The sequence below is a fragment of the Boleophthalmus pectinirostris genome, unplaced genomic scaffold (genome assembly GCF_026225935.1).
Source record: "Boleophthalmus pectinirostris isolate CB_2022bp ecotype Guang Dong unplaced genomic scaffold, ASM2622593v1 HiC_scaffold_6, whole genome shotgun sequence".
NCBI classification, from domain to species: domain Eukaryota; kingdom Metazoa; phylum Chordata; class Actinopteri; order Gobiiformes; family Gobiidae; genus Boleophthalmus; species Boleophthalmus pectinirostris.
This window is the reverse complement of record NW_026571447.1, coordinates 942190-966569: the sequence shown is the minus strand read 5'-3', so window position 1 is coordinate 966569 and position 24380 is coordinate 942190. Positions and strand designations below refer to the sequence as shown.

The window sequence follows — 24380 nt, the reverse complement described above, 5'->3', positions numbered from 1 at the left end:
ATCCTGTACCGACATGTGTCAGTGCAGCAGCCAGTGTCAGAATGATGATGATTCCAAAGCCATGTTGTTGCATAGACTGTATAAAAGAAGTGGACTAAGTGAGTGTGACCCACAGAGTTCAGTACCACTCAAATGAAGCTTGTGATGTTCACGGTTACAGGAGCCAATCTGGAGCCAGACTCTATATTATGAATAGGATTTTTTTGACGGACAAAATAGCAAAAAAAAAAAAAAAAAATCAGGATCATGTGTCGTGGGTTAACACAAACATTTTAAGACCAAAATGTCAAGGCTCAGTGCAGCAGGTACAGAGAGAGGAGCCACAAGATCCTGATGTAAGTCCATTGGAGGCAGAGTCAGAAGGAGCTGGAAGAGCCTCCTGGAGAACTTCCTATTTGACACACGGCAGCTACAGCGTTAGATCTGTCTACTCGTAGATACAGTCTATGGTTGTATGAAAGTGATGATGATAATGATGATGTATAAAAAATGTCTAATAAAAAAGTTGTGTAATCATATTGTGTCTAAATGTGTGTGTTTACATCCAACATCCAAATTTAATGTGAGCTACTTTTAAACTCTTTGAGTTATCTGACCAGCTGCATGTGATGTTTATAATTAGTTTTACCCATATTGTTGATGTATTTCAGCAGGATAATAAAAAAAAACAAACAAGAAAAACATGTTTTTGGAGGAACATGGAGTATTACATGTGAATATTACAGTGAAATTGCAAGAAAACAACCAAACCGGGTCATTTTTGACCCACTTATGCATCTATGGGTTAATATGGGTAGGTCTTATAGCTTTGTGACTAGCACCATTTCATTCCCTGACCCTGAAAATGTGGGTTTAGCAGTTAAAATCAACATTTCAACTTATTCAGAGGCTGAGATATTCCAAAAAGGGTTTTTTGGTGGCCATTTTTTTTTAAATCCAATATGGCCACCATAAAGACATGCGGGCAAATGCAAACATTGATTTTCTGACTCCTTATATTATAACCTTTCCAAAAATATATAGGTTAGCAAATCCCCCAAAAATTCCCACAAAAGTATATAAGGAACCGGACTACATGTTCTGAGATTGTTTTGCAGACACATTCAATCTCCTTGTAACGGCACATCCACATGTGCCATCCTGGAGAAGTTGGACAATCTGTGCGTCTTCTGTAGGGTTAAGGATTGGCCTCATGCTCCCAATAGTGATGATCACTCTAGTCAAAGCAGCCAAAAAAAACAAGAGGGGAAACTTGAAATGACCTCCACATGTAAAACCAATCGTGTTTTAGGGCTTGCTTCATTGTTTCCACTCTAGTGCCCCTGTTGTTCATTTCTATTAAAAGAGGAACATCCTTTTGTTTTAAAGACATTGCCCTGTCCAGATTTGTATAGATATGCAACAGATTTTTTTTTCACATTGAGATCTGATGGGTTTTCAGAGTGTTCCTTTAATTTTTGGGGCAGTGTCTAAACCCATGGAAAACAAATGTCCAGTGCTATACCATTGCCAAATCTGTTGTGGCAATTTTGTCTCGCTTGTGAAACGAGATCTTGTCCCATCCGTATCCAGGCATGAAACCATCTGCTTCCCAAAGCTGTCTGGTCTGAGAATGGCAGGGCAGCCGAGTCCTGTTCCAATGTCCTCTGCAGTCCTCTGCAGTTTGTAGCATCTGAGGAATTTAGAGCAGATACCCAAGTGTATCCATTGCTGCTGTGCTCAGACAAATATTCTCATGTGAAGGTTGTCTTTTTCAAAAATAAACAAACAAAAAACATGTTGTTTCGACTTCTATGTTAAAAAGTATTTTTTCAAGTTTTTAAACAAAATATTCCATAAAAAGATGTAATGAAGTTCCTCTCAGCTCCACCAGGGGGCAGCCCCTCCTTACATATACACTTTATGTATGGAGAGAAAGGATCTTATTTACATTTCCTATAAAGTCTTTGTTTACTTCAAATAGTGGAAGTTTAGACAGTAAGGGTGAGTGTTTGATAGAAGAAATCAGAGCCTCAAAACACCCAGCTGCCCTTTTGCCTTGTGTTTGTTACCTGTCCAGCCAGAACCACCGCTGTGATTAAACTTTACAAAGATTTCACTGGGCGTTATTGACAGGTGGATTAACCAATCAGAGAGATGCAAGCTTCAAAAGGGGATTCAAAAGTGATATATTTTGTTCTGAATGATACAAGAGGAGATGTCTTGTGCATTTGTGATACAAATAAGCGGCTGTGGTTGGATCACGTCATGTTTGGACATTTGTCTCTCTATGGTCCCATCCCAGACCCTTCTAGATTCTGTGCAGAATGTGGGCAGGTCCAAAACACAGGCTGTATAAAGAAGTAGACTAAGAATGAGTGTGACGTCTCACAGAGTTCGGCTCCAGTCAAATGAAGCTCATTGAGGCTAACAGTTATAGGGTCAAATTTGGAGCCAAGTTGAATATTTCGACATCCGAAGCAAACCAAAGAGACAATCAGAAACAAGGTTGTTGAAGGTAACGCACCACTAATTTGGCAGGGGGCAGGCACCTAGCAACACTGTCAATCAAACCTGTTGGTTAGTGGGAGCGACCTCCTACTGACAAAACAGCAAAATAAAAACCCCATGATCATGTAGACCGGGTTGACCAGGTTAATACGAACATTTTTTGACCGAGCCTGACAGCAGCAGTTACAGAGAGAGGGGCCACTATTTTTCAATAGGAATCAGAGACCAGAGCTCAATGGAACCATTTAGTGCCCACGCTCTCTTCCTATTTGCAACACAGCTGCTAGCAGGTTAGCTAGTGCAAACTTGTGCCTTGTTTCTCTGGACTCACATTGTACAGGCCCAGGTCAGTGGCCAGGTTGTGGCTGATTTGCTGCAGCTGTGGTAACGTCCGACCCCTCTCCGCCTCCACTTCCTGTTTGAGCTGGTTCGGACAGGAAGTGGACGAGCTGCACTGGTCCAAAGACTCGCTCTTTATCAGAGGCGAGCTCTGCGTATTCAGGGACATCGCCCTCTGCTGGGGACACAGAGCAGGGGTTAATGTGTGCTTCAGATACCGTCGCAACCTACATAACTTTTCTGTCAGAAAACAAAACATAAATGAGGTAACACTTGTCTGTTTCTGTTTACATGTGCCATAGCCATTTTATTGCCAATTATAGTTTTAGTACTAATGCAAAATTACTAGACGCCCCTGAACATCTCGTAGCCCCACATTTGCAAGACAAGAGGGGGCCAAAGGACAGTTAGAATTCTTCGGTTTAGCGCTCACGGGGTTCTCTGAGCATATAGTCAACTTTCTATTGTTACTAGCTGTTCTGGCCATACGGTAGAGGTGTTTGTGCTCTGTGGGTGCTGTTGTATGTACCGTGGGCCCGTAGGTGGCGTTGTGGCTCAGGCTGTTCCTCAGGTTGTGCATCTGTTGCGTTTGCAGTCGCTGTTGGTTTTGGCTCAGAGGAAATGGAGGCAGCCGCTGGTCCAGAGGCAGTTTAGAGGTGTCCAACGGGACGCCCTGCACACAGAGGGGTCACACAGGGGTCACAGAGGGGTTATAGGTCACGCACAGAAAGGTCACAGAGGGGTCATAAAAGGCAAGACAAGTTTATCTGTAGAGCACAATTCGAACACAAAGTAATTCAAAGTGCTTTACATAATAAGAAATGCATTAAAACCACAATACAAATAAATCAAACCATAAATAATCATCATCAAATTAAAAAGAGACATTAAATGAGAGAGAAGAGAGCAGAATGAAAATCTTTCAGTCAGATGCAGCTGAACAGAACTGTTCTGAGTCTGGATTTAAACAGAGTCAAACAGAGTCAGTAGAATCTGTCTCACATGTTCCCAAAGACATGAATGTGAAACTGTGACTCTCCGTGTTTAGTCGTGACTCTGGGCTCCAGCAGGAGGTCTGTCCCTGAGCTCCTCACAGTGCAGATGTTCATATGGCCTTAACATGTCACAGATGTACTCTGGTGCTCGGTCATGGAGAGACTTGTAAAAGCAGAGCTGCTTTAAAGTCTGTGAGCCACAGGGGGCAGTGCAGAGACCTGAGTATAGGATGCATGTGCTCAGACTTCCTGGATCGAGTCAGGATCTGAGCTGCAGCGTTCTGGATGTTCTGCAGCGTCTCACAGCTCGTTTGGAGAGGCCAGTGAGAGGCCGTTACAATAGTCTAACCTACTGGAGACTCTCCAAGTCTGCTTTACACAGTAAACCCTTGCCCTGTTTTTAGATGGTAAAAGGCTGCAGATGTTACTGATTTGATGTGGCTGTTAAAGTTCAAGTCTGAATTCATTATTACACCAAGAATTCCTGCCTGATTTGAAGGTTTTAAAGAGAGAGACTGGAGGAGATTGCTGACTCTGTCTCTTTTTTTTTGTGGGCCGAACACTATGACTTGTGTCTTGTCTGAGTTTAGCTGGAGAAAGTTGTTTTGCATCCACACACTGATCTGTTGGACACAGTGGCAGAGTGAGTCCACTGGTCCATAGTCTCCTGCTGCAGTGAGACGGAGACGAGCAGTGTCGTGTACAGAGTTGTGATATGACACATTATTACTGCGTATTTACTGGCCTAAAACCCTGGCCTATAACACACACAGAGGTCAGATTACAGTATCAATACCTGAACATTCAAAAAACTAGTATCAAATTTAAATACTGAAACATCATTGATACTGAAAAAGTATTACTTAAAAGGAGACAAATTAGACATTAGTTTTAAAATGGTCTGGAAACTAATATAAAATCACATGGTAATATGACAGAAAGTACTATTAATTTGTTCTGAAAATCCCAGTGTGTTGATAAAAGTCTTGGTAGTGAAATGCAGACTGTACACTGGGTCAAAGGTCAGGGAAGCATGTCATTCCCAGCTACAGTTTCCTTCACACCATAAATACGAGAGCATGTTTTTTCTTTTATTTATTAGGATCCTCGTTAGCTGGCTAAGTCTTGTTGTGGCTTTTAGGAATTTGCATGGGACAGCAACAGCAACAGCAATGTACGTGGCTGAAAATTTGGAAGAGAATTATGAGTTTATGCGTGTTTGTTTTTTTATAAAAGTATATAGTTTCCTAGCCTAGGGACTTTTGCCACGTCCTCTTTTAATCAGCAGGGCATGTTTGTAGGTGTCCAATATCATCTTCAGTCTACTACATTTATTAAAGAGTATAAATGGTATAACACCAGTCTGAAAAAAGAGTGGTACCTGTGTGATGGAGGAGAGCGTGGGCGAGATGGTCGGGGAGAACTGCTTGGCGTGGTGCCTCCGAGACTCGGCGCCCATTGGCAGAATCAGCGGCGAAAGCTGTGCCCGTCGCCGCGGTGACGTGCTGAGCGAGGCTCCGCCCACTCCGCTGCCATAGGCGGGGTTTCCTCCGCCTGACTGCAGGGACGAGCTGCTGAGAGACGAGTGCAGGGATTGGCTGCTCAGAGAGGAGGGGCAGTGCAGTGATTGGCTGCTGAGAGATGAGGGGGAGGAGCTAAGTGAAGACTGAAGCGAGGGATTGGACAGTGAGGAGTGGAGGGAGGACTGAAGCGAGGGATTGGAGACGGATGAGTGGAGCGACGCAGGGAAGGCATGGCCACTCAAAGAGGACTGGAGGTTTGGGTTACTCAGAGACGAAGGGAGAGAAGGGTTACTGAGTGTGCTCTGTAGAGACGCCAGCATGCCTGCAAAACAAACAAAACCATCAAAACGTTTAAGTCCCTGATTTAGTCTCCAGTTTATTTAGACCTTGTCCTGGTTTAGTCCCCAGTTTAGTCCCCAGTTTAGTCTCCAGTTTAGTCTCCAGTTTAGTCTCCAGTTTAGTCTCCAGTTTAGTCTCCAGTTTAGTCCCCGAGTTAGTTCCTGACTTAGACCTGGTTTAGTACCTGGTTAATCCTTAGTTTAGTCCTATATATTTACATCACCATGTTTTGAAAATGCAATATTCACTGAATACTTCAAGTATTACCAAGTTTAAGTTTTACTTTAGTTGTTGACATCCCCCCTCCTCCTCCTCGTGCTCCCCCCTTCAGAGTGACATCACAACACATTAAGGGTGCATCTTGCAAATGAAACTACTGCACATCGCATCAGGTTTGTCAAGTTGTAGTATATTGGTGGAAGCTCCAAAAAAATATCATAAATAGCCCCTCTTCAATAAATGAGACTGCAGGATAACACTAAACCAGCCCTAAAGTGCCTCTTCAGTCAACACAAAGTAGAAAAGCTGCAGACAGAGTTTTGATGACATTTGGACATGTGAAAGTGGCCTCTCCATTCTGTAGATATGATCTGAAATGTTGTTTCCACATTTAAATGCAACGTCTGTGGTTTGGGCTTTCCCCAGATTTAATCACTTCTGCTGCATTCACCACAGACACTCACAAAAACTTCTGAGTATTCTCCATTAAGACCTGATTTAGTTTGAGTTCATTTTAAATTTAGCCCTATTTCAATAAACACAACTACTGGACCAAGTATCAGACCATCCCCATCCGAGCTGAATCAACTGAATCAAAAATTGCAATTTGAATGACACAATTAGCAAATGACACATTTTTATGTGCCATTATTTTGTATAAATCTTCTGTCTTATTGTGCATAAAAACTGCTCCCCCTGTAGTTTAGCTCTGTACAAACACGTTCTGAAATGTGATTCTTGTGTCAGTTCAGATTTCAGTCTTTTTCTCGATTCTTCTGGACGTGTTGCATAAAATGCTGAATAAAATGTGAACTTTGAACAGAATCCTTTAATTAATTACAGAAATCACAAATCTAAACAATCTCAGTGTTTGTCAGAAAAATCACAATGAGATATTTTCCCAGATAGTTCAGCCCTAATCCTCAGCATGGCCTCAGCGGTTGCTTCGATATTTTCAGCTGTTATTTCCGAGCTGTCTGGGCCCAAACTCAATGTCGTCTGTAGAGTTTGAAATAGAAGCTGCTTCTGGCCTGTTTCTTTGTCCCAGGTGAAAGCAGCAGGTGAAATCATGCTGCTAAAAATACTCTCCACCTCTTCATATCTCTGAGTTAAACCAGGGCATAGAAGTGTCTCTGTTAGCAGGCCTGTCCTCATAACACATTTTAAAGAGCCATACATCGCTAAGTAAAACAAAGACGATAAACGATCATATTGAAACCAAAGCGTTAAAGCAAAATTATCCCGCCAAAACGATTCTAAATGTACAATATTGTTAAATACATGAGCTGCGATCAATAAATGACAGAAAGCAACACTTAAAGTTTGTCTCCATAAGGAGTGATAGAAGTTCATAATTCTAAAATAAAACTTAAATCTTTTCGTAGTACAGAAAAAGTTTCCCAGTAATACTAAGAAAAAGTACCCATGATAAATATTAGCCCCTAAAATGTAATGTTTCACCTGTCATGTACTGAACGATAAGTCGATATAGTAATTATCGTGACAGGCCTATCTACTAGGATTGTCAAAAGTATCGGGAAATCGATACTAAACAATAATAAACAAATATCAAAACTAGAAAATCATTTCATATAAGACCATTAAAGAAAGAAACAAGCTCCCAGACAGAAACTCTCTTCTGAGCAGAGGGACTTCAAATATTAGAAAAGTCCTTTCAGAGAGCCTGCTCTGTGTCCACTCTTCTGTATTTGTATGTGGAAAATCATAATGCAGACTTGTATGGTCAATGTCTGGTAGGTCATTTTAAATGATCAGTGTGGAAATGTGAGTGTGATGTGTTGAAATGAAAGAATGGGAGAGTGCAGGTTTAAATGGGTGGATTCACTGATTGTAACCTGTGCCGGGACTGCAGAAGGAAAAGAGATTTGGCTAAATCTTGTGTCAAGCACCTCTTCTTATATGAGATTTTAGAAAGAGTTTGTCTAAATCTACGATACATGTATTTGCACAGGGTCCCTTTTAAAATAAACCAGAAATAAATTTGAGGTTGTATCAATACTAAAAAAGTCACATTTACAGGACAGATATGAACGTTTCCTGAATGTGTTTAGGATGATGTTGAGTTGTATCAGAACAAGTAGAAGAGCACATAGACTAGTACACACACATGGACCAACATGAACCTACTGCACCACTGACCATTACACACACATAAGACACATGGGAATAGAAAAGTACTACCATTTAATATTGAAAATTACATTCTATAGTCTAAAACTTTTGTGGCATCAGAATCAGTATTGACTATGTATGGGGGTCTATTCTTTAGTTTTAAAATCCAGGTTGAATTGTTAGTAGCGTGACAACTCTCTGCCCTGCATTAACCCAGATCTCATCACAGCAGAGCTCAACAAGGCCGGTCACCATAACAACTTTTGAAGTGCAATATTTTTTTACACAGTAATTTCACAGTAATACTGAGACTACTTAATGCCACAGAAACAATAAGCCTAAAGCAGGAAAACATTCTGAAACCTTATATGTAAACTTAAAAGCAAAAATAATTGCTTGTTCCTCATACCCTCATACTCAAAGTGCAGTGTGGTTACAGATGGAATCATACAACTGCAAAGTTTGTGTATTTGAAGGCAAACCCACACTACACTTCACTAACCTCCTTCAAAAGAAGACCCACCATGCTTGTGTCTGCTTATTATGTTAGAATTTTCACATTTTAAATCAAACTATGCATCTAAAACAATTTTAGAACAAATATCTAGACTTCTGCATTAGAAAACTGCAGTGCCCAACGGGAGCTGCATCATCACAACAAAAGCTCTGTCCCTCTTATTGATAGCTGCAGATTTATTTTTTCATTTGTACCGAAATGACTATGCAATGTTGCTGAATTCACTAACTAAGAAAATAAAATTGGAGAACGAAGTAAGTGCATGACAGTGAGCTGATAGCAGTGAAACCAGGATCTGATATGGCGTCATGCAATAAGCAATAAAAGAGTATCATAGATTATAACTATAAAGCATAGAAGAGACTTGACAGTAGTGAGTGTAAGTGACTGTACCTTGCATGTGTTGGTGGTAGTTGCCTCCTGGCCCTGTGTTCCCGGTTGTGATGCCCAGGTGAGTGAGGGTAGAGGCCAGGTTGCCCGTGCTGCTGCCCCCGCTCAGAGAGGAGGGCCCTGGGTACGCGGCGGGCTCGTCCTGGTCCAGCGGCGTGGGGAGCGGCGAGGGGAAGTGAAGGATGGACAGGTCTGGTAATGAGCCTCCGGTGTTCAGCGCAGAGGGGACGCTGTGAGAGACCGCTGTGGGCTGCTCTGGAGACGTGAAGATACTGAAGGAGAGCGGGCAGAAATATAGAAACAGGGAAAATTAGAGGAATTCAATGGGGTAATAACACAGAAACATATGTAGATCACCATGTAACCTTTTAGCGAAAACAACATATTAACATGTTTGACAAGTTTCATTTTCATTTGAAATGCAGTGAGTCTCCCCTCACTTTGCTCCCCAGACTTAAGTCACTCCTCTTCAGAGCACCATCACAACGCAATCAGCGTGCATCCTCTAATGAAACTACCGCACATTACATCAGGTTTGTTAAGCTGTTGTGTACAGTTTTGTATCCTGTTTTTGTATATTTATGGAGAATAGTCATGTGGGGGGGACTGACTGATTCCAGCTCCCACAGATGAATGTTGACTTTGGCAAAACACTTAACCTACCTTACACTAGTATGTGAGTGTGTGTGAATGGGTGAGTGGTTCCTTGTTATAAAGCGCTTTGAGCCTTGAAGGTGGAAAAGCGCTGTGTAAAAAGGACCATTTACCATGTCTGCACTGGAGAGTGAGTTGCTTTTGATCTCACTGTTCATGTGTATAGTGTAAATTGTACATGTGTATAATGACAATAAAAGGCATTCTATTCTATAACACGGCATCTGTGTTATAGAATCTAAAAAAAACAAAACATTTTGCATAATACCCTCTTTTTAAACAAGAGTATATGAAGCATTTTCTGGGAGGTTACACTGTAAAGTCAAATACTCTCAACTTGTATTTCTTCAAACAGTCTCAGTAATGTTATTTGTAATGTTACTGTTGATATTTTATAAGAAAAAATGATGGCTTTTGGACAATTGATGAAGCTGAAATGAAAGATAGCATGGATTCTAAAACCAAACTGTATCAGAAACAGGACAAATGCCATAAGTTTACTCTGTAATGCTGTGTTCAGACCATCAGGAGGCGTCAGGTTTAAGTCTATGGGGAATGAGGGTTCAATGTTTCCGCTGCACATTTTAGCCGTTCACACAGCGACATGTTTCAAGAGTCTCAAGGCTCAGATTCAAAGGTGTCCTAAAGGCCTGTGGTGTGACTGTGACAGTGATCTGAACGCAGCTCAAGAGTTTATGCTGCATTCATGAAACCTCAGAAACCCAATAAATAAAATGTAACTGTAAAATGTAGAAAGAGACTTACTTTATATCTGGGACTTCACAGGATTTGGGTCGAGACGAGAGCATTGGCAACTACAACAGAAAAACAATGAAGGAACTTCAGAACATATAACAACAGTGAGATTCCTAAATCTGTGAGTTTTACTGCACGTCATTAGATAGTCAACATCATAGCATGAATTTAAAGTGGCTAGCGTCTGCACCTTTTTGGCGTCCCAGGGCTTGAGCAGTTTGCCTTCACTCAGCACGTTCTCCTCGATGGGAGGAACTGGGTACGGGAACACTGTGGGACAAAAAGCACAGTGGGAAACTCCAGTTACACTTATATATAGATAAGAATAATAGATTATTAGAATGAACTCACTTCTGGCTCTTTCTCCATCGTTTTGACCTGGAAAGAACAACATTTTTTAAAATGTTTACAGAATTTACCCATTAGTGCCAACAGGAGGCACAGTTCTGTTGAAATGCAAGAGAGTGAGGGACCTGAGCACACAGCACATCAGAGAACAAGCCAAATTTAAAATGGCCCAATCACAGCCTCTTATCTGGGACTACAGTTGTTAAAAGAATCAAAAATCTGATACTAAATTGATACTAAAACTAGTGTCAAAACTAGATCCTCATTAGAGCAGGTATCAATACTAAAAAAGTCCCATTGACAGGACAGAAATGAACATTTCCTGAATGTCTTTTGAATGATGTTGAGCTGGATCAGAACAAGTAGAAGACTTTACCTGTTCAGCCAGAACCACACACTTTGACTAAACTTCACAAAGACTAGTAGGTTTTATTTCTGAGGGTGTGATTGACAGTTGGATTAACCAATCAGAGGGTTACATGCTCTATTCATGTCAAAAACATGACTGCTTATTTACTTCAGGTAAAAGAAGTGATATACTTTGTCCTGAATGTTACAAGAATTTCAGAGAGGCGATGTCTTCTGCATTTGAGGAACACATGCTACAGATTAGTGGCTGTGGTGGGACAGTCTCAACTTTGAACGGAAGTTTTTCATACTCTGTGGTCCAGTTCCAGACCCTTCTGGATTCGTACAGAATATAGAAAGGACAGGCTGGTCGTCGTTTGGAAACATGCGACAACTTCGGGTGGGCTCTGTTCGCGGTCGTAAGTCTGACAGGAAAAATCCAGGAAACATGAGAAAATATCCCAGTTTTTTTCTTCACCATGACATTGTAGTGTTCCGTTATGTTCGGCTAATCAACAATTCCAACCATACCTCAGTTTTCATAATTTCTCCACTGACACACAATTCCGAGCACACTGGGTGCATGTGATTGTACCCAGTGTGTTCGGAGCGCACCAAATTCCAGAAGATTCCAAACAGCACATACGTAGGTTCCATGGAATCCATGGCTTTATCATAGTTCCGTGGGTTTGATCACAGTCGGTCGGTCAGCCCTGTGCCGGGAACTACACTGGAAGTTGTCATTGCATGTTTCCAAATGTCTTCCTGGTTTGGGACATAAACATGAATAGCACCCTTAAGGGCATAGCTAACCTGTTGCTGTGTTCCATTTTTCTTTTCCATTCCAATATTTATTTCACTATGTTGTTTATAACTTTAGGTATTAACTTTAATAAGAGACAAATCAAGTGCCTTCTTTCCCTGAAGCGCCAGCAATGCAGGTGGGAAGGTCCGTTACATTCACCAGCCTCGCTCCTGACTGGCTCTTCGGTTGCTATGATACTCACGGTTAGAATTCCAAATGAGGAACTCTGCTCCAAATTTGCCCCTTCCAGCCTCAATGAGCTCTATCTGACTCGAGCTGAACACCGCGAGTGACATCATACTCCCTGAGTCCACTTCTTTATACAGTCTACGGCGTGAACATGGGGTCCACTCAGTCTGTGGCAGGTGTGAGTCTCACCTGTCCTGCGGCTGTTCTGTGGGGTGAGAGTGTGCCCCCCGGTGGTGAAGGGGTCCGCTGCGGGAGGATTCATGACGCTGGTGTGGAGCGCAGAGTCGGAATTTGTCCTGAAATTAAAACAAAAAAGAGAAAATCAAGTCCACGTTGGCGGTACAGAGGGCAAGGTGTGTGCGGCCTGTAACCTGATGGATCCTGGTGTCCACACATCCGCCTCAGACTACGGCACAGATACAAAATATACTCACACTTTTATTCATACAGTTTGTGGAGTGTGAGGGACAATTACTGCCTCTATGAAATATTTAAGTTAATGACAATACAGTGAGAAACAAAGTGCCCTCCTCTGTACCACAACTTCATTGCCCCTCCTCCCTCCTCTGTACCAGATATTTTCTGTCCCTCCTCCTCTGTACCACATATTCACTGCCCCTCCTCTCTCTTCTGTACCATATATTCATTGCCCCTCCTCCTCTGTACTCTATATTATCTGTCCCTCCTCCTCTGTACCACATATTCACTGTCCCTCCTCTCTCTTCCGTACCATATATTTTTTGTCCCTCCTCTATACCATATTCACTGTCCCTCCTCTATTCCATATATTTTCTGTCCCACCTCCTCTGTACCATATTCACTGTCACTCCTCTGTATCATATATTCATTGCCCCTCCTCCTCTGTACCACATATTTTCTGTCCCTCCTGCTCTGTACCACATACACACTGCTCCTCCTCCCTCTTCTGTACCATATATTTTTGTCCCTCCTCCTCTGCACCACATTTTCTCAGTAATTCCATGAAATGATACTGTTTTTTAACATTTAAACATCTCGCCTTTTCACATTTGACAATAAAATACAATAATTTCCTTAAGTTGCATCACCAAAAACAACTGAGAAAAAGGAAAAATCTGTGGAAAATATAAGGATAAACCAGAGAAGGACAGATCCAGAGTTTGCTGATGTGGATTGGCACCCAGTTTGAGAGAGATTCACCTGTTCAGTGCCGCAGAGGGGAGACGGTACAACTGGCTTTTGTCCCCCGCGAAGTTTCCACACCAATTCCTTTTCAACGATCGACAAGAACAACACGTTAAACCTTCTGAAGTCACCAGGGGGCAGAAAGAAAGCAAAGAACCCAGGAAGAACTAAAGAAGGTGAAGGAGGAAGGACGGGAGCAAGCGAAGAAGACGAGAGAAAATGGCTGCCACCTTTTTTCAAAAATCTACAAAATATGTAACTCTACAGGGAAAGAACCATCATGGTCCCAAAGGTCAAAGCTGTCAGGAGCAGTGGACCAGATCTAAGGCTGATCTTGGTCAGGAGGACCGAAAAAAACAGTCAAAAGTTTGAACACACCTTTAAACATATTAAATTTTTTCTTTATCTTTACTCTATTCATATTTAAGACATTGAATATATGAAGTAAAATGTATGGAATTCTGTATCAAATAAAAAACTGAATTAATTATGTTTTATATTTTAGCCACAATGTAAATGTTGGCATAATAAAGAAAAAAACATGAATTAAAATGTGTGTCCAAACTTTCGACTGGTTGTGTAGTCGTGTTCCCTTTGCGCATGTGCAAGGAACATGAAGAGCTTTCAGCACAGCCCTCTGGCGGTCATCCGGGTTTCATAGAGCCGTAGTTATATTTGTAACTACTGATGAGGAAACCAGAGCAAACTAACCCAGAAAAAGATGAAGCATATACCTCACGAGTCAAGAACCCTCTTGCTGTGCAGTGAAAATGCTAACCACTCTGCCACTGTGCTGTTCATCATGCACTCATTCCCCACGGTAAATGATTCTGAATCCAGCTCTTTGTAGACATTCTCTACACTTGCAGTTGTGGGTGTAATTTGACTGTTGACATTTTAAAGGGAACGCTCAGAGTGACATTATTTACGTAGTAAAGCTCACAAATTAAGTTTTAATTTTGTAATAATAACAACAAATGTTTATTCTGATATAATCTAAATATCCATATATCGTACCGCTGAATGGGATGATACTGTATCGGTTTGGGCTGCTGTATCGATATATCACCAAGAGTATTTTTGGTATATTTTACTAAATTATTTTGTTACAATGCAACAATTTTGTTGCTTGTTTAGAGAAAAGAAACTCGTTTATGCGACACATTTGACATATTCACTGTTTTGAGGATAAAAATGAGCATGTTTCATATTTACTTTATTCTACTTTTACTTTAACAAAGACTTTTAGTACAGCCATGATTTAGCCTTTATTTTTTATTGAACAGTATCGAATCAATTTGAAATATAACGTACCAAATCAAAAGTGCACTGTATTAAGATATGTATCGAGGCATGTATCATATCAGCAAACAGCCCTAAGCATGAACATAAAATCCCCTGATATCCCCGATGTCCAGGTATTAGCATCCACATATTTAATATGGGTCATTAATATACTGTCACAGCAGTTCTGATTAGAACAGAACAAAACACTTCTGGAATGACACACACTGACAAATGTCCATCAAAAAATCAACCTCCTCTTATCATTTAAGACCCACAAACTGAACAGGAGCAGCTCCACATTTCAACTGCCTATCGTCTCATACAGAGGAAACACATCTGGACCTGGCTCACAGTTAATACCTGGAATTACTGATTCTATCCACACGAAATAAAAACTCTCCAACATCTTCCCTCAGCACAAATGAACCAGGGAGAAATTATTTTTTTCTTTTCTTTTTCTTAGTATTTTGTTAAAATATTTCATTAAAACAAACCAAAATATACACCAGCAACATGTGACACCAAGAACCATTGAACCACCAGTCCACTCCCAGATACACATCGCCAACAGATCTGATCAGTTAGTGCTCATAGTCGGGTCTGGACAGACACAAGTGATCACGTAGCTCTGGTTGCCACAGTAATGTGTTAGCAACAGTGACTATAAACAGGCCTAAAAGGTTATATTTTGGACTGTTCTACGTTTTATTTTATGGTGTAAATCGAGATAAGGCTGTAGGTGACAAATAATTTTTTTCTGATCTATGTTATAATGTTTCATCACAACAGTCTGGAGTTGTGTTTTGTTTCATTCACACGTTTAACACATAAATTCTGCATATAGTGCTAGTGCTTTTAAACTTCATACACCTTCACTAGAATCTTTTGCATAATTTCAGCTCTGGAACTGCCAATCACTACTGAACTAAAACATATCTGTTAACTTAAAAACTACCACTTCATGACATCACAAGGTGGAACAGAGCCTTTTGGGCTTTGGACATGACAGAATAATAATAAAGGTTTACTCAAACATGTGTAAATGAAACAAAACACATCTCTAGGTCTGTTTTTGAGAAGGTATCAACATTATAATATGGCCTAAAGCTCAGAAGGATCAATTTGGTTTAATATAGAAGCACTAGAGTTACTTCTACTAATTAAATGTAATCCTGTTCCTAAACTTCATCACTTCCAATGACCAATCACAGCAGTGCATCCCTCCTGACCCAACACTTTAGCGTCAACCATTTTGATTGTTCAAATTTCCCAAAAAAGACCAAATGGTGATACCCAGTGGCCAGCCTCTCTCTGCAGGCAGGTTTAGTCACAAAGAAAAACAGAAAATGCAGCGGAAACCAAATTAATTGGAAATAAATTCAGATTAAATGAGCAGATTAGACTGGGGTTACGAGCGGGTTTGAATTAGATCACTGCATTAGTAAGAAGAGCGTTTGTGAAGCCTCATGTCACGACTATGGACATTTCATTTGAACCTTTAAGAGCCTATACCCGTTTTTTTCCATGTATTTGAGCAAAATCCCAGTACAGATATATTGTATAAGCAGCTCATGGTCAACTATGAACTGTCTGTATCTAATTATAAATTGTAACTGTCAGAGAATCACTAAGTGCACTGCTGGCATGCTAGTTGTTGTTAGCATTGACGTCACGGCAAAACTCCACTCTGGTCCGTGAGAGTTGTGAAAAGTGCTTGTAAACTCATTGTGGTGAATAATTAGGATGCTCTGAATGCATGAGGTACAATTAAAAGTCACTAGTTCTGTTTTTCTTGCAAAAATCAGGTAGAGAGACTTTAAACCTGACCTACGCCACAGTTATGAATCAGATTTTAAGTGTAAAGGTTGGGGCAGGCTATAGAGTTGACGATCAGAGGCTTCGCAAAGGTTTGTAGCAGCGAGAGCAGAGAATCCAAGATGCTTCAGAAATCAATCAGGTCCAACAGGAATTCAGCTACATCCACACACACATGCAGTCACTTTAAACCACACAATCACCTGAGTTTGCATTTTAAAGAGGGGTATTGCACTTCTATGGAGCAGATCACATATTTAGATCACCTTCATGTTACCTTTTATTGTTTTGAAAATGCTGTATTCACCCAAAAACAACGTATTAAAATAGTTTATAAGTTTCAGTTTTGTTTTTGATGCTTGGAGTTCCCCCTTCATTTGCACCCTGTACTAACCCACTCCCCCTTCAGAGCACTATCAGCACAATCAGCGTGCATCCTGCTAATAAAACTACTGCACATCATATCAGCGTTGTTTGGGCTTATGGGTGGTGCCTCGTGCAGGCCCGTACTGCTAACCATAAGGTGGGTCCAAATAGGGCCTGGGAGAGATCTCTAGATTACTCAAACATACATGAGTGGCATATAAGTAAGCATTAAACAATGTGATGTTGTTTACTGCGTTACGTTACCATTACCGTGGCTACAAACCTTTGAATGTAAAAAGCCAGTTCACTGTCACTGTAAATGATATAGAATGTGATTTAACTGTTGCCATTGCTGTGGTAGAAAACGTCTTCAGGTGTATTTTTAATGAGAGAACAACAGTAGAAATATAGCAAAAAGCTCCAAAAAGTCAATACCCCCCTCTTTAATGAAACAAACCCTTTACATTTGTCCCCTGGTTAAGTGCAGCTGCAGTTGCGTGGATGTAGCCTAAGTGAATCATGTTTATTTCTCTGTAAATGTGATGTCGCGTTTACCTCCTCCAGCTGGGGTCAGGGGGCGGAGACAGGTACGACGAGTTGTACGGAGAGTTGTCCACCTGAGAACACCACGGTCAAGGAAGAATAAGGAAAAAAAAATAAGGAAAACCAAAAACCTGTATTCACCTCAGTTAGTTTAAGTGGAGAATGAGAAATGATTAAAAAAGCAGACTTTAAATTTAAAAAATGAAATATTACATACAGCTGCAGTTCACTTTTAAAGGGCCCATATTACTCTATTTTCTGATCCATGTTATAATCTTGTTTCCTCATCACAAACAGACCTAGAGTTGTGTTTCAAACCTTGAATATTTAAGATCTCAAACTGAAACTGTAACACTAAATACAGGAAGTACTCCACTGTGTTTTTAAACTCCACACACATTTACTAGAATCATTTGGATAATTTCAGCTTTGGAATTGCTGATCTCTATTAAACAAAAGATTAAAAAAAGTAGCTGTTAACTTGAAAACTACCACTACATGACATCACAAGGTAGAACAGAGCATTTTGAGCTTCAGGGATGTCAACAGACTAATAATAAAGGATTACTCAAACTGTGTGAATGAAACAAAACACAACTCCAGGTCTGTTTTTGAGGAGGTAACAGCATTCTAACAAAGCTTAAAGCTCACAAGAGTAAATGTTGTGTAATATTAGGACCTTTAAAGCACTAGACATCAATTTTAAAAAACTTTGACTTAATTCAATTTATGTAGTGTTTGTTTTCTGTTGCATCACCCAACAGGGACACCCACACTACAAAAGACCTGATATTACACGTCTGATAGACACCAGTGTTGAAAAGTGTCTCATTTGTGTAACAAACGTCCAGCGGGAACACCCAAACTACAAAGGTCAAACACACATAAGCTGATTGTACTGAAGCCGGTGGGACTGTTTTTACTGAGGTCCGATCACTGTGTGACTCTTCCACTGCACCTGAAAGTCTCTGAGGAGGGCCAGAGAAACAGAAACAGAAAAACAGCACACACACTCACATCATCGGGACCTGCCTTCTGTATGAAGACAATACATGTAAATACTATTATTAAATCAACTACATGGTTTAAAGTTCAGATATGAGTGAAAATAGTTTTAGGTTAGGGTTTAGGTTAAGGTTAGATGAACAGTAACTCTAATTAAGGTTAGGATCAGTCCCCAGGAAACGAATGAAGTCGATGAAATGCTCCTAAGAAACATGTAAACTCAACGTGCATGTGTGTCTGTGTGAGGGGCACTTGTAGCGGATGAAGTAGATATCACAGTGAGAGCAGATAAGAGCTGGATCTAAATATCTCTGCACAAGGACTTCAACTCACTGGCCTAAAAGACATTATTACAGTCTATTACTGATGTCTGTGAGTGCTCTTATGGTGAAGGCTCATTTCTAACAACAGAGCAGTGTTCTAAGAGTGCTGTAATAAGACAATAATTGAACCGTAGACTGTATATATAAATGGACATAGCTAGTCTGCTAGGACGTGAGCATGGGTGCGATTTGGCTTCAGTTCACTTTCTATTGAAAATCTACTCTGTTAGACTCGTCATTCCTAAAATGTTGGTTTGAACTTGCTCTACATGATCCTTTTTTTTTTTTTTTTCACTATTTTGTCCCGAAATTAAGATATGAACATTAATAACAGACCATTCAGGCACCTTGTGTGGAATTTCAAATTCACTCCTATAACCACCAGCCTCGATGAGCTTCATTTGTCTAGAGTCAAACACAATGGGTGACGTCACAGTCCCTCAGTCCACTTGTTTATACAGTGTGTATTGTGAAGGATACAGGTCTGTTGCGATACGGCCGCACAGGGGACATGAAGCGTCGGTCTCGCTGGACTCGTTCCACTAAACCGTGATGTCGTGTCGAGCGGTTGGACTCCAGCGCCGACGGAAACGAGCCCTGAGACAGACACAAACATGCATCAGTACGGTTCTGTTTACATGCATAAGACGAGACACAGCTCAGACCAGGTTATGTTTCACACAGGTTTAAAGTCACGTTGTCACAATACTAAAATTTCAAACTTTCTTTTTTATTCCCATGTGTCTTCTATGTGTGTAATCCCTCAGCGGTCCAGCAGGTGCCACAGTGGTCCATGTGTCTATGTGCTTTTATACTTGTTCTGCTACAGCTCAACATCATTCTAAAGCTTCAGGAAATGTTCTTCTCTGTCCTGTGAATGGGACTTCTCAGGACATGTATCATGTGTATAACTTCGTCAGCTTGCTCCGACGACGGGGGCAAAGACTAGACTAGAGATAGTCTCCAATACTAATGGGAAACTCTGTGTTTATTACCTCAACTAGGACAGTTCCACTTTTGAAAACAAAATCAGAATCACAAATGTTTGAGGTCTAAATGAAATAATAGCAATTATTTTATATAGATGTACATCTATACACTTATACAAATGTTTTCTTATTTCAAAAGGAACTGTAGTAACTGCAGATTTGAAGTTCATTCACAATAGCAATGCAAATATACTAGCCAAGTGTAGGTATTGGCTGATATTCATGTGAGTTATATCGGTATCACCTAAAAGCACCAATACTAATTGGCCAATATTGTGCTCCAGGAATGAAAGGGTTTGAACCCTGCCATCCCTTTGCATATGCAGGAGGAAAAGAGCTCTGTGGACAAAGAGTGGATCTGGGACTGACCATGGAAGTATAGAGCAATGGGCTAGAAGTGTACAGAGACATAATGTATTAATCCCTCATTACTACTCAGAACACTCCCAATAGGCTGGAGCAGTGATGGGGCTGACAGTCAGACATGTGTTGACAGACCTGGAAGTCCTGTGGGTTCCTCCCGATCTGGTTGACGTTGGGCAGAGAGCCTCCATAGTACGGGCCCTGTGTCCGAGCCAGACGCAGCTTCTGGGCCTGGAGCTGACAGAGGGAAAGAGAGAGAGAGAGAAAGAGGAATTTACATATACATTAAATATTAGTCAAGTTCATTTTTGCACTGTAACAACTCAAATATAATACTTTGTAATATTTGTAGGAAACCATTAGGATTTTTTCAAGTTGCAAGTGTTACATTACTGTACTTTACTCATATTATTGGTGAGCTCTTCTAATGGAACTGTAACAGAATGTGTACATTTAGTCTGCTTGCACCTGCCTAAGGACTGCACCTGCCCAAGGAGCCTGCACCTGCCCAAGGAGCCTGCACCTGCCCAAGGAGCCTGCACCTGCCCAAGGAGCCTGCACCTGCCCAAGGAGCCTGCACCTGCCCAAGGAGCCTGCACCTGCCCAGAGAGACTGCACCTGCCCAAGAGAGACTGCACCTGCCCAGAGAGACTGCACCTGCCCAGAGAGACTGCACCTGCCCAGAGAGACTGCAGATGGAAAGCAGCAGCAGCTAAATCTGGTGCAGTTCATCTTTTCTCTTATAAGATTAATGAATTTGTGTTTGGACCCTGACAAAGAATAAACTAAACATAAAACGGCATCAGCATTTATACAATTTTTGTGAGAAAACCCTCTGCATCATCTGCTCTTCTCCTCTGACCCTCTCCTCTTCTCCTCTGACCCTCTCCTCTCAGCCCGTCCTTTGCTTCATGAGGCGCTGACACAGATCTCATTCCCTTGAAAGCTTTTGTGCTGAGTGTGTTTAATGACAGAACTCTGCAGCAGAACCAGGATTTACGAATAAAACTATAAATCAGAGGCCTAGACTAAAACCTGACCTTAACTCTTCCTAAATTTAACCGAACCCTAACCTTAACTATAAACTTAAACTATACCTTGACTTAAATTTTCACCCTGTTCCTAAACTTCATCACTTCAAATTACCAGTCACAGCAGAGTGTCCCTACAGAGCGTATTATCAAGCACTAACCATCTTGAAATCCTCAAATTCTATGACATGATGATGTTGACATGATTGTGAGTTATACAGCTCAGGTCCATACCTGAGGCCAGACAGCTTTGGGCCTGTCACCATAATGATCATCCTATGGTTCAATATGTAATAGAAAGGAATCAGGCTCAATACTTGAACAACTACATGAAAACACTGCGCTGGTCTATGACACATTACAGACACAACCACTAAGTTCATTAATGCTGGTCACATTTTTGGACTATATGGATCACTTATTAAAAGCTTTACTGGAATGATCCTGCTTTGAGGTTATTGTGTCAGGGCTATACTAAAGTAGTTTCAATATTATCAGACATAACAGCAACTCAAATAGAAACCAACACATTGTCTCACTTCTGCTGGAGACACCTGCCATTACAACATGAAGAACAACGCAGACTATTGATACTCTACAGCGACTTCATGTTGGGGGGTTCTACATGTATGCCTATGGTGAACCAATGTACACATTAGCAAACAAAGACAAAACAAGTTTCAAAATAGTCTGAAAACTCAAGAAAAAATATAAAATGGATTTAAACAGCACATTTTAAAGCCTGTGAACAACTGCTGGGTTTTAGATGACATCATGGCATTCTATAGGCCAATATTATTTAATACAGATGGAGCACAGCTAAAATCAGTATTGTTCAACTGCAGATTTATGTTGTAATACAGCATAATCTGGGGTCTAGTCAGAAATAGAAATGATCAAGATCAATATTTGGGAATTTGCCATTCCGATATTTCATGGCAAAATACAATACAAATGGCCTCACTCTGGATGAAAATTAAGATTTATTGGTCACACTAAATACTTAGCAAAGAAGATTAAAACTAGTCTTAATTGCTTTCGTTTCATATGTAAAGATCTAATGCTCCAGACATCAAAACTATTCATGAATGCAATGATCTTTTCGCATCTCTCTTATTGTATCACCTCATGGTCACAGGCCTTCTCAACCACATTGAGACTCTCTGTTCATTTTACAAACTGTCCCTTAAGGTCCTTGACAAAAAGCCCAGACACTGGCACCACTGCAAAATAAAAAAAATAATAAAAACATTTTAACTTTGAAAATTTTACCAATTTTAAGTGTCTTAACTTAAATAATCTTAATTTCTATGTGTCTTAACTGTGATACAGCACTGTATTCAGAATATGCCAAGACCATAAACTGTACACACAGAGCGAACACAAGAGGTACTGCTGGTGGTAATTGTGTTGTTTCTATGTGCAGGACGACTCTTGGTCAGTCTCTTTCTCTTCTAAAGGGGCCAGTCTGTGGAACTGTTTACCAGCTGATTTAAAATTGTAAACCAATAACAACAAATTTAAAAGTAAATTAAAATTATTGTATGTTTCCTATCAAAAATGCTCCACTGAAAATATACTGTATATATATTATCTGTATGTAACTTATGTGTCCTGTCTGTTTTTTTATGCATGTAGTATAATAGGAAAAACTGGATTCCCCCCATCTGAAACTACTACACCATCACATTCTAGAATCAGAAAACTACCAAGATGAGTGTTCATGGTCCTGTTTAGGAGTTTGATTTTCAACAAAAATGTGAGAGTGACTGACTAAAGAGCACAGATCAGCTTTGTGTACTTTCAGCTAAGTCACTACTTTTATGGTCAGATTGTGTTAAAATAAAGCTTAGATTAAAGCCTAACTAGAGTAACAGAGTCTCAGACAGAGCAGTGCCTACAGTTGGCCTCACACACCGAGGGAATGTTGATGACATCAGCTGCACAGTCTCAATATTCACAAAAGTCCATTCAAACTCCAGCCCTTCACTTTCAATGTGTCACAGACTGAGCGGCCCATTCAAACTCTACAAACGCGCGCACAGCCAGTGGCGTTTACACACTTTAAGACAAGCTGCCAAAATTTTCCGTGTCATTATTATTATATTGCAGATTCCGTTTATTTATGTGGTTAAAAAAACGTCCAATTCATATTTATCGAGGATTTGATGCCCCGCAGCCTCCACAGAGGGGCGGTGGGCGACAAACCCAACTGTTGATTCTATTTAATTCCCTTCTTTTTCTGAATAAAACATGATGAATCCTGTTAAAAGTCTGGTTTAAAGTCGTGTTGTTGCCCGTGCCGTTTGTCCGCGGTGATAGCAGAGCACAGGCGGGGGCTGAGGTTTTTCTTTCGGGGTTAAACTCTTGCTCCCTCGCGGCTAACAGGATGACAGCTACGTAATTTAGTAAACAAGCCAAGTTAGCATCTGCGGCTAACGGTGGCTAACACGGCGTCGGAAACGAGCCACAAGCCGCTCGACTAAAGCCTTCCTCGGTGTAAATGAGCCCCAAATTGCGGTCGCGCTCGTGTCTGTGCGTTTTAAGCGGTAAAGGGTCAATGAAAACGGCGAAAACCCCGCCGGGAGAAGAGGTAGAGCTGCCCGGGTTAGGCCTCTGCTCCGCCGGTGTACTGCTGAAAGAAGCACCCCTGAGCACCGAGCGCATCCAAGTGACATTTCTCTGTTATTTTCGTGAATAATGTGATAAAATACAAGCGCTTTGTCCCCAAATTGAGAGCGCACATGTCTGGTAGTTAAATTAGGCATAAGTGATGCATTATTGGGCAAATAAAATGGCCCGGGTTATGTGTTTTCTCCGTTTCCTGTCATAAAGTGTGAAATCTACGATCCGAGGCTTTTAACCGCAGTGTAACAGAGAGCTCTCCTTCAAGCCCGTTACAAAGGCTGGCTTTACGGCGCACAAACATGTTCAGCCTAAACTTCAGAAGCTCCAGCGCCCTGACACTTGACACACATGATCAGGACAGATCCGCTCTAGCGCCGCTGTGTTTGGACCAATCAAACTTGCTAAACACGTCTGCAGTCCACTGGCCCCACACTGGCATTACACGGGCACCACACTGGCACTAGGAGGTGTGAAATACAAACATAAGACTGTAAATAAACGCCCTAAACTAGACCTGACTTCACTATAACCGCGCTGCAGTCCTCCGGAGCTCCCCGGGCTCGGGGTGCCTTCTCTGGCCTGACCCCGCTGTACTCACCCTGGTGGAGCTGATGTCCATCATCACCTCCTGGAAAGCGGCCGTTTCTTCGGCCTGGCGCTGCGTGTGGAGCGCGATCTTCTCGCTGAACTTGCGGGGGTTGGAGGCCCCGGTCCCGGAGCCCGCGGAGGGTCCTGGCCCGGGACCGCAGCCGCCTGTTCCCGTGGCGGACATGTCTGTAGCGCGGAGCGAGCAGCGGCACCGAGCGGCAGAGCGGCACCGA

The 24380-nt window shown here is 41.3% G+C and overlaps 1 protein-coding gene across 4 annotated transcripts in view; it reads right to left on the bottom strand.

Annotated features, from left to right (window-relative positions):
• Window positions 1-24380, bottom strand: part of LOC110157907 (CREB-regulated transcription coactivator 2-like) — a 38664-nt gene extending 14284 nt beyond the window's left edge. The window contains exons 1-13 of one of the 4 annotated variants that reach the window (XM_055163276.1): window positions 24158-24380; window positions 20036-20137; window positions 19029-19145; window positions 17233-17294; window positions 13225-13293; window positions 12235-12341; window positions 10707-10733; window positions 10546-10625; window positions 10365-10414; window positions 8949-9217; window positions 5206-5669; window positions 3359-3502; window positions 2822-3007 (exon numbers count right to left, since the gene is read on the bottom strand). In XM_055163276.1, coding sequence (XP_055019251.1) covers window positions 2822-3007; window positions 3359-3502; window positions 5206-5669; window positions 8949-9217; window positions 10365-10414; window positions 10546-10625; window positions 10707-10733; window positions 12235-12341; window positions 13225-13293; window positions 17233-17294; window positions 19029-19145; window positions 20036-20137; window positions 24158-24331 — 1851 coding nt within the window. In that variant the 5' untranslated portion in view covers window positions 24332-24380. The remainder of the gene's footprint in view (window positions 1-2821; window positions 3008-3358; window positions 3503-5205; window positions 5670-8948; window positions 9218-10364; window positions 10415-10545; window positions 10626-10706; window positions 10734-12234; window positions 12342-13224; window positions 13294-17232; window positions 17295-19028; window positions 19146-20035; window positions 20138-24157) is intronic. The other 3 variants (XM_055163277.1, XM_055163279.1, XM_055163278.1) reach the window with 3 other exon arrangements.